The sequence below is a fragment of the Gymnoscopelus braueri genome (assembly GCF_963280865.1).
Source record: "Gymnoscopelus braueri genome assembly, chromosome: 11".
Taxonomy (NCBI): Eukaryota; Metazoa; Chordata; class Actinopteri; order Myctophiformes; family Myctophidae; genus Gymnoscopelus; species Gymnoscopelus braueri.
Genome location: NC_137613.1, coordinates 48,712,135 through 48,722,134, shown reverse-complemented (window position 1 = coordinate 48,722,134; position 10,000 = coordinate 48,712,135). Strand labels below are relative to the sequence as shown.

Genomic DNA, 10,000 nt, shown 5'->3' with positions numbered 1-10,000 from the left:
ACCAGTGTTGTCCAATGTAAAACTCGAGTCACTTGTGTGTGTGGGGCGGCAGTGGCTCAGGGGTAGAGTGGCCGTTGGGCGGGCGGATGGGAAACGTGAGTTCCCAGTTCGATCCCGGATTCCCCCTGAGTTACTGTAGTGTCGAAGTGTCCTTGAGCAAGACACTGAACCCCTAATTGCTCCCGATGAGCAGGTTGGTGCCTTGCATGGTTTCCTCTGCCATCGGTGTATGAATGTGTGTGTGAATGGGTGAATGTAATGCACAATCTATGTAAAGCGCTTTGGATAAAAGCGCTATATAAATGCACCATTTACCATTTACTTCCTGACTTGCCTACGTCATAAAAATTCGACTCAAATGGAGGCTGGCCAGACTGATAAGCGAAGTGGGAAAATAATCAGCTGAACGTAGTGAATCATACTGGATCCCAGGCTACCCTATCAGTCAATCTAACCCTAGTGAACACGTCGTATCTCATAAACCCACTTTAAAGGGATAGTTCACCCCCCAAAAAAATTTTTCCTATCGATTACTCTTGAATTCATGGATATGAACATCCTTTAACAATTGTGTGTTGTGTGTTTTCTATGTAGCTGTCCATCACGTGAGGACTTCCCGCTCATAGAGACTGAGGATAAGGCTCTGCTCAGAAGACTGAAAGGTTAGTAGGCAAAAATGTGGATGAAAGGAAAGAAGATTCTTAATTTTACTCTGTCACTGCCGAACAAAGCATACATATTCCCAGCACACGTTGACCTAGGCTCCCCCTGCTGACGCTAGTAAGTAAGTAAGTGAGTACTGTAAGTTAGTTAATTAGTCTTGGTAAGTAAGTAAGTAGTTGGAGAGGCGGTCGGTATCATCTGAGAACGTGGGAGTCTATCCCGGTTTCAATGCGCTAGACCAGGGGTCTTCAACAGGGGGTCCGGGACCCCTAGGGGGTCCTCAGAGTTACTGCAGGGGGGCCGCCAAATGTTTGCGTGATAGTAACATTTATTTTTAACATTAACCACTTGAACCCTAGCATCCCTATTCTGAGGGGAACATTAGCCGAAAATAGCAGATCTACAAGCCAACAACGCCTCTGTGGGCTTGTAGATCTGCTATTTTCGGCAAAGAGGTTTGGTGTAGAGGTAAGACCAAGTTAAGTCGTTAACTGTCTGAAAATACTCATCAACATCAACTCCATTTCCCCGTGGGGGAAATGGAGTTGTCATGGCAGTACCAATTGACTATTTTGGGTAAAGACTAAAGAGATTTGGTGTAGTGTTGGGGAGAAACGTAGTGTGCCAAAAATAAGAGCCCTGGGCCCGGGAAGCACTGGTCATTGAAGTAATAATAATAATAATAAACTTTATTTCTATAGCACCTTTCATGACATAAATGCAGCTCAAAGTGCTTTACAGAGAAAAAAACAAAAAATATAACAAATATAACAAAAAATCAACTAAAAGCAAAATAAGTCTTGAGCTGTGCTTTAAAACTGTCTACAGAGGGGGCCTGTCTTAGGTGTAATGGGAGTTTATTCCAAGCCGTCAGCCCGTAGAAGCAGAATGCTGCTTCACCGTGTTTTCTATATGACATTTCAGGCACCTCGAGTAGGCCTGCACTAGAAGACCTGAGGGGGTGGTTTGGAACGTATCTAGTCTATGTGGGGTTTAAGTTGTTAGCTGTGACCTCGCATAATCTAAAGCTTGGCTTTTAGCAACACATACAGTATGTACAGTATAGTTTAAAACCAGTATAATGGTGTCATGTGTCTTCTCTACGCTCACAAAGAAAAAAGGCAACTGGCATGACCAAGTTAATTGAATCGGATTGAACCAAATCGGTTCGAATTGGAACGGATCAGATCGGATTGCATTGTATCGGATCGGATAGAATCGGATAGAATTGTTTCAAATCCAAAACAAATTGAATTGAATCTAATTAAATCCATTAAGTACTGTAGGCTTTGGTGAGTTCTTCCTCCCTCTCTCCCCTGTGGCTGTTCCATCATCTGTTCTGCTCTCCACTCTGCCCACACTGTGTGTGTGTGTGTGTGTGTGTGTGTGTGTGTGTGTGTGAGTGTGTGTGTGTGTGTGTGTGTGTGTGTGTGTGTGTGTGTGTGTGTGTGTGTGTGTGTGTGTGTGTGTGTGTGTGTGTGTGTGTGTGTGTGTGTGTGTGTGTGTGTGTGTGTGTGTGTGTGTGTGTGTGTGTGTGTGTGTGGGAGGACAGTGTGTGAATCCTGCCTCCTACTCAGGCCTGGTGAAAAAGCTCAGCCTCTCCTCTATATATTCTCCTCCAGTCACACTGAAATCCACAGTGTTCATTTGAACCCCATGTTACATTAACAACACTCCTAATTTTACAGCACAACCATCCATCTCTCTTTCTCTTTCTCTATCTGTCTCTCTCTTTCTCTGTCTGTCTGTCTGTCTGTCTGTCTGTCTGTCTGTAGTCTTCAATGTACATGTTATAATGTTTTGATAGTATATTGTTTAGACCAGGGGTCTTCAACTGGGGGTCCGGGTCCCCTAGGGGGTCCTCAGAGTTACTACAGGGGGTCCGCCAAATCTTTGTGCGATATGGTTTTCTTTTTTTACCTTTTACCACTTCAACCCTAGCATCCCTTTTCTGACGAGAACTTTAGCCAAAAATAGCAGATCTACAAGCTCACAACGCCTCGCGCTGCGAGGCGTTGTGAGCTTGTAGATCGCCTATTTTGGGCAAATAGGTATAGGTGTAGAGGGAAAAAAGAGCAGACCATGTAAACAAAAAAATCTGGATCACAATTTTATACAATATAGAGGGGGTCCCTGCTTCATCTCTCTCTCAGCTAGGGGGTCCTTGGCCTGAAAACGTTGAAGACCCCTGGTTTAGACTGACGCTAGACTCTTGGTTTACCTGTGATTACCTGTTTACCTGTCTCTCTGCATTCTGGGTTTGATGTATGTGTCTACCTTGCTTATTTTACGTTGCTCTGAGTCTGGATAAAGAGCGTATGCTAAATGCCAAAATTGTAAATTGTCTGTCTCTCTTTCTCTGTATCTGTCTCTCTATCTTGGTCTCTCTCTCTCTGTCTGCCTCTCTCTCTCTCTCTCTCTCTCTCTCTCTCTAGCTGACATCCAGCAGAAGGACAGAGAGGTGTTGGAGCTGCTACAGGAGAGGGTCAACCTCTTCTCGGACCTGGTGGAGGTCACGGGGGGTCACGAGGTCACGCTGCCCCCCAACACTCGCAACCTGTTCAGGGCCGACACCCCCCAGGCCCCCCACGCCGAGAGACTCCTACTGGACGCCATCACTGAGGGTATACGCACGCGCACACAGGGATTAACTTGAACCATGTGAACCCGAAAACAGCCGGTACAAGCTCTACACATTGTGAGCTTGTAGATTGGCTATTTTCGGCAGAGATTTGGTGTCGAGGGAAACACTAGCAAACCTGGTATAGAGCCTTTGGAGGCATTATTGCTGCCGTCATTATTGCCAGTATTGCCATGGCAACACTTCTTTTCAAGCGAGTATTGCCTAGCAATACTACTTTTTTTTCCAGACCAAAATGGCATTTCTTATTTAATTTAACACTTGACTAACCTCTAATGAAAACTTTCTTTTAAGAACTGCATCAGCCACATTATTATTATTATCTTAAACGGCGTCAGCGCCTCCAACGCCTCCCAGGCGATGGGAAGCAATCAACGTCCTCCCAGACAATGGGAGCATTGGGAGGCAGGCAATTCCTGGCTCCTGCAGCCCCCACTTCACGACTAACGCGGCCCACGGCGTGTGCACTGTGTTGTGTTGTAAACTGATGATCACATTTGTGGATTTGATAGGATAGGATAGGATAGGATCATTCCTTTAACAGGTCCGTTCATGAAAGTCCTTGCGGTCTTGTTTCCAATGAGGGCCTGTGAGCAATTAGGGGTTAAGAGTCTTGCTCAGGGACAAATTTCATGTCATCGACACATTTGCTGGCCTGGCCTGGAATCATACCTGGGGCAACCAGGGCCTCTGGCTCCCTAGGCGGGCTCACTAACCACTCAGCTATGGCCCACCCGATGAAATTGGCTGTTGAGAGGTTTCTTCAAAAATACTACTTAGATGAATGTTATACTGTAATGGCTTTAATGACACTCATATTGTATGTATATTATAAGACTGATATTAGGCCTACTGCTTATAACAAGCTATTTAAACATGAGGGGGGGGGGTCACAGCGAGAGCATATTTTACACCCTATACTGTATACTTTGGTGACCGGAGTACCCCAGGGGTCTATATTACGTCCTTTTTACTTTTTTCTCTCTACACCAAATATGTTAGCCGAAAATAGCCAATCTACAAGCCCACGACGTGTCGCAGTCGACTACTTTTTTTCCGAATGTTTACCACAGAATAGGAACGCAATATCCATGAAGATATTCAAGCTTGCAAACTACATTTTAGGGAAACAAAAACAATACAATACAGTCACAAAAGTGTGCAGAGACTTTGTCTTTTGGATATATTCACAGACCTGTTTCTTACTGAGTGTCTTGTCTTGTGGGTTGTTCAGTTGACAGGTTGAGTAATCTGCTGCTAGGATCCAACCTGGAGATCCCTCTGCCCTGCACCGCCAACAGCCACCTCAACCACACAGGGGCGCTAGCCATCAGTGAGTTCACTTCCAGTGTTTTTTGGACCCCAGAACCTTTTTGAACCTGTTTGAAACCTACATATCTATGTATATTTTGAATATAGGCCTTTTACTTGTAACAGAGTATTTTATATTATTGTGGCATTGCTACTTTTAGTGAATTCTGTGTGTGTGTGTGTGTGTGTGTGTGTGTGTGTGTGTGTGTGTGTGTGTGTGTGTGTGTGTGTGTGTGTGTGTGTGTGTGTGTGTGTGTGTGTGTGTGTGTGTGTGTGTGTGTGTGCGCGCGTTCATGTGTGTGTGTACAGATGGTCAGGAGGTGTTGGTCAACGGAACACACATGTCCCCAGCAGTGAAGGTACTGACATGGATTGGTCATTATTTCATCACATGCTGTTAAAGTGTTGTGCTCATTCTACGACCACTGTACAGTGTGCAATGTCTCTTCCATCAGGGTTATTATATATAACCACTTTAAACCCCATTATGGTTGAGTCCCTCAGGGCTCAATACTAATGTATTTTCAGTTTGTGGGGAAAGCTTTCGCTGGAAATAGCCGATCGACAAGCTCACAACGCGTCTGCGAAAGTTCTCCCCGCAAGGAGTTAAGTGTTTAACTAAAACCAACAAAATAACAGAATAGAATTGGAAAAACATTTTAGTTTGAGGAATACTTCACCCACTTTCAACCAATTGTCATATAATTGGTGATTGGTCCTCACTAATGTTCATTATAACAATGTTGAATGAACATGGTACCATGTCATTGTACCATTTCTGTCTACTCAGTCTGTGTCTCAGAGGAGGGCTGTGGACAGTTCAGAAACCTGCCCACCAGTGACATCATCGATGGGGAATCCAAGCTAATTGAAACGGCAGACTTTCTATTCCTGGAAAGTTAGCATGCTATAATGGAAACCATTGTTCTAGCGTTGATAAAAAATGTAATATATATATTTTTTAATCTTGTTTGAAAAAATTACAGCCCTCCTCTGAGACACAGAATTTGTAGAAATAAATGGTACCATATTATCCTCAGCATTAGTGAGGATGAATTATATGAAGATAGGTTGAAAATGGCTGAAATCGTCCTATAACTGAAATAAAAAATAAAAACAAAGCTTTACGAAAAGCGATAACTAACCGAAACTGTATGGTGTGTTTACAAAAGTCAGAAAATTTACTTAGTTTTAGTCTTTGGCAAAATCTTTGGCTTTGTTGAATGTTGCCCCAGACTAATAATAATAACAAAAAAATTAACTAAACTAGAACACCCACTAATTAAACTAATTGAAACTAAACTGAAATTGAAAACGAAAAGTCAAAACGAAATAAAAACGTATTCTAACAGTAAAATGTGTTTTCTCTCAGTTGAATCAGTTTTCTCCCACAAGAAATGTTGTTTTTCTGATGGTTATATAACTTTGTAGTTACAGGACAACAGCGGCAGTCGAGACAAGACCCCCAGTGAGGTATAGTGATTCATGTTTGTGTGTGTGCTTGCGTGCGTGCGTGCGTGTGTGCGTGTGTGCGTGTGTGTGTGTGTGTGTGTGTGTGTGTGTGTGTGTGTGTGTGTGTGTGTGTGTGTGTGTGTGTGTGTGTGTGTGTGTACACATACATATACACATTTGCAATACAGCGCATGCTGTATAGGGCTGTCAATTCTTAACATATACCCATTGGAAAAGTGCACGTTAGGAAAATAGGCGGTAATGTAAGGTAAATAAAGTTACCTTACATGTCATTACAGTATAAAGGGCCATTCACAGCAAGCACAATAACTATTTATGCCATTTCAATGTGACTTATGAATAATATCACTGTGATTATGAATTATAAGGAGGTGAGATGGTTGTAGGTTACCTGAGGTAGCCTACAAGCTATCATTAACTATTCATAATCATCTTCTCATCACCGTAACCTTTCATAATAACAAAACTATCACTGATTCTGAGGGTGAGAGTGAGATCGATTGCATCCCAGAGGTCCTTCTGATGGCTTTTGATTGGCTGTCTGTGTTGATATCATTCATGAAATCACTCTGAAAGTGATCCAAACGATATCACTCACCACTATCGTTAAAGTTGTGGCGTGAACTCTGCCATCCATTCTGTTTTTAACTACGTATTTATAGTTATGGCCAGGTTTCCCAAACGACTTTGAGCTCAGACGCAGCCTAGAAGCTGCGTGAGAGCCTCCACGCACCTGCGCAGTAGCAACCCCGCCACGATCTATCTTCATTAGTAGCAGCTGTGTGTGCTCTACGTGGTATCTAAACTGGCTTCAGGAGGCACCATCGTCGCAGGTTCTCATTACGTGTGTGCTAAAACTACATTCGCGAGACAGCATAGACGTAAAGACCTCCTGGACGAAGTCTACGTAAGGCCGACGTAAACTACGTAGGGCTGTCTGCCGCTACACTGCAGTTTAAACACCCTTTGCGAAAGTGAAATGGATCATAAAAATACCAGAGCCAACTGTCAGATGTCCTGAAGATGTCCACTCCAAATACAACTTTTGAATAATATATTTATGAATGAAATTACAGTGGTGAGTTGACATCTGCAAGTTAAATAAAACACTAAAGTGTCCCCATTATGCAAGTAAATTAAATATACTTAAAATACCAAAAGTAAAGGTATGCAGAATGTCCCATTTCCCAAATTTAATATGTATTAAAATCTTTTGAAAATAGCAGATCTACAAGCTTGTGAAGCGTTGTGAGCTTGTAGATCTGCTAGTTTCAAAAGATTTTTTAACCATTCATAAAAATGGCGAGCGCAACAGCTGTCACTTTGTGAGAGGAACTGGGGACTTTCATCATAACGTTTAACTATAAAACTTCGAAATTTAGGAAACATGTTTAGCTCAGCATCATTTATATACCTTTAGTTAACTTGCCATATGCTTAATATTTTTATCAGACGATCGGATCATCCGTGAGAGTACAATTTGTAAACTTCGGGTTCATGCATAAAGGACTAAGCAGCGCAGCCCTGGTTCAGAGCGTTAGTGTGTTCCCTCTAACGCCCTGGAAGACCCCTCGCTCTGCGATTGTACAAGGAATTCCGCTGCCCTGCGAGTGCTCAAGAGTAGTAAAAATAAACAAAACCATTTCGCTACTCACCAAAGCAAAGGCTGTTTTGTGTTGTTGAAAGTCTATTCTCGGAGGTGGGAAGCCTCTCAGCACCCCAACTACTCTGTAAAATACACTTTTTGGGCAGCAAATAAAATATGTCAGCGAGACGGAAATTATTTTTATTTACTCCACAGTGCCCTCTACAGATTTGTAGGATTGAACTTACCATTAACCAAAATCTGTAGAGGGCACTGTGGAGTAAATAAAAATAATTTCCGTCTCGCTGACATATTTTATTTTCTGCCCAAAAAGTGTATTTTACAGAGTAGGTGGGGTGCTGAGAGGCTTCCCACCTCCGAGAATAGACTTTCAACAACACAAAACGAGAAAGGGCGTGCAAAAGACCTGGCTATCGAGCTCAGGCTTATTAGCATGACTGGTAACGTGTCGTGCTGGCGAGTGGGAGTTTCGGGTTCAATCCCAGCTCACTGCTTCCCTAAATATGCATGGATCCGGTGTTTATAAATTCTAGTAAATTCCGATCATCTCATAAGAGGTGACAGAGCCAACTGTCAGATGTCCTGAAGCAGTCCACTCTAAATACAACGTTTGAATATATTTATGCATTAAATTACATCTACAAGCTTAAGAGGCGTTGTGAGCTTGCAATCTGCTATTTAAAAAAATATATTTATACATATTAAACTTGGGAAATGGGACATTCTGCGTCCTTTTTTAAAAATATATATTTAGGGGCTTTTTTGCCTTTATTTGGACAGGACAATAGACTGACAGGAAAAGGGAAGAGAGACACAGTAAGGTCGTCGGTACTAGAGTCGAACCCGCGACAGCTATCTTGATGGATTCCCATATTGTGTGACATGCGCCTAGACCGCTAGGCTAGTGGACGACCCATACTGAAAGCTGTTACTTTTGGTAATTCTTTTTTTTTTCATATACATTTATATCTTGCAGACGTCAGCTGTCACTTTGTGAGGGGAACTGGGGTCTTACGTCCTTTAGTTAACTTGGCTTGCTTAATATTTTTATGTGTGTGTGTGTGTGTGTGTGTGTGTGTGTGTGTGTGTGTGTGTGTGTGTGTGTGTGTGTGTGTGTGTGTGTGTGTGTGTGTGAGAGAGAGAGAGAGAGAGTGTGTGTGTGTGGTCGGTCGGTCGGTCTTTTCATAGATCTATTTCGCTACGATGGGTGTTACTACCGCCCCAGGTCGCTAGTAACAAACTGCTCCGTAGGAGAGCACTGCAGGGCTACGCCTCTCGCAGAAGTAGGAGGAGAGTAGGATACGCCATTCTGTCTCCCAAATGTAGTTTTAGCAGACACGCAACGCCGTGGACGTGGGAAGCGATTGCACGTTGGGCAGAACCAGCTGCTACTAATGAGGGTAGAGCGTTGGTTTCGCCGGGTCCCAGGCTCTTACGCAGGCTGCGTAGGCAGCGCATGAGCTGAAATCTACGTGGCTGCTATGGTACTGCGCAGATTGTGTGGACACACGTAAGACCCGTCGTAGAACCTGCGCAGATGCTCAACGCAGCATCTCTACGAATCTCGTTGGGAAACGCGGCCATTGTTGTTGCCCTGAACGTCCCTTTAGAACTAGAAATACAGAAACAGTATGGCTAGGCTAAAAACATCTGTAAACAACAAAGAAAATAGCAAATGTATTTGTGATGTTTTGAGTTTGTGAATTTAAAATTACATTTGTCATAACATGTAAGGTATATTAAATGTTACTTACAGTCTATGATAGATGTGACTTGGATTAATTAAGTGCAGTATTTTAAAGCAAACAATTAAGACATTTTGAATAAACAGTTATTAAACTTAATGTCCCATGTGTTCCAGGAGATCAGCCAGAGGCTGATGAATGTCAGTGCTCATCTCCATGCGCTCCAGGTTTGTGGCTTTCATCACACATTTTATGACATATATTGTACAGGACATATTGCTATGATACACAACACAACGCCAGTACTAGTCCAGACCTACATCATACTGTACCTTCCAATGAAATTAACGATACCCCTTAAATAAAAATATATGAATGAGGCTTAACTCTTCAGGGTACCTAAAGCCCAATCAAAACCTCATCCAATGGTGTTAGCGAGCCTGACGAAGCTTATGACAAATATATTGTGTCTTCTTAGTTTTACTTGCTGTCGGGCAGAAACCTAGAATATTACATTTCAACTGAGTGTGTGTTTTTGTTTTTAGTACCCTACTTTGTCATATAACTGTGTCACACAAAAGTTGCAAAAATAGCTGGTAAAAAAGGGGTCTTCATCGGGGC

At 42.8% G+C, this 10,000-nt stretch overlaps 1 protein-coding gene across 4 annotated transcripts in view; it reads left to right on the top strand.

Moving 5' to 3' along the window:
* Positions 1–10,000, top strand: part of arhgef2a (Rho guanine nucleotide exchange factor (GEF) 2a) — a 67,486-nt gene that overhangs the window by 50,204 nt on the left and 7,282 nt on the right. For all 4 annotated transcript variants that reach the window (XM_080443194.1, XM_080443195.1, XM_080443197.1 and 1 more), the window contains 6 exons: positions 595–662; positions 3,099–3,287; positions 4,539–4,637; positions 4,925–4,974; positions 6,047–6,088; positions 9,556–9,606. In XM_080443194.1, the coding sequence (XP_080299320.1) occupies positions 595–662; positions 3,099–3,287; positions 4,539–4,637; positions 4,925–4,974; positions 6,047–6,088; positions 9,556–9,606 (499 nt within the window). The remainder of the gene's footprint in view (positions 1–594; positions 663–3,098; positions 3,288–4,538; positions 4,638–4,924; positions 4,975–6,046; positions 6,089–9,555; positions 9,607–10,000) is intronic.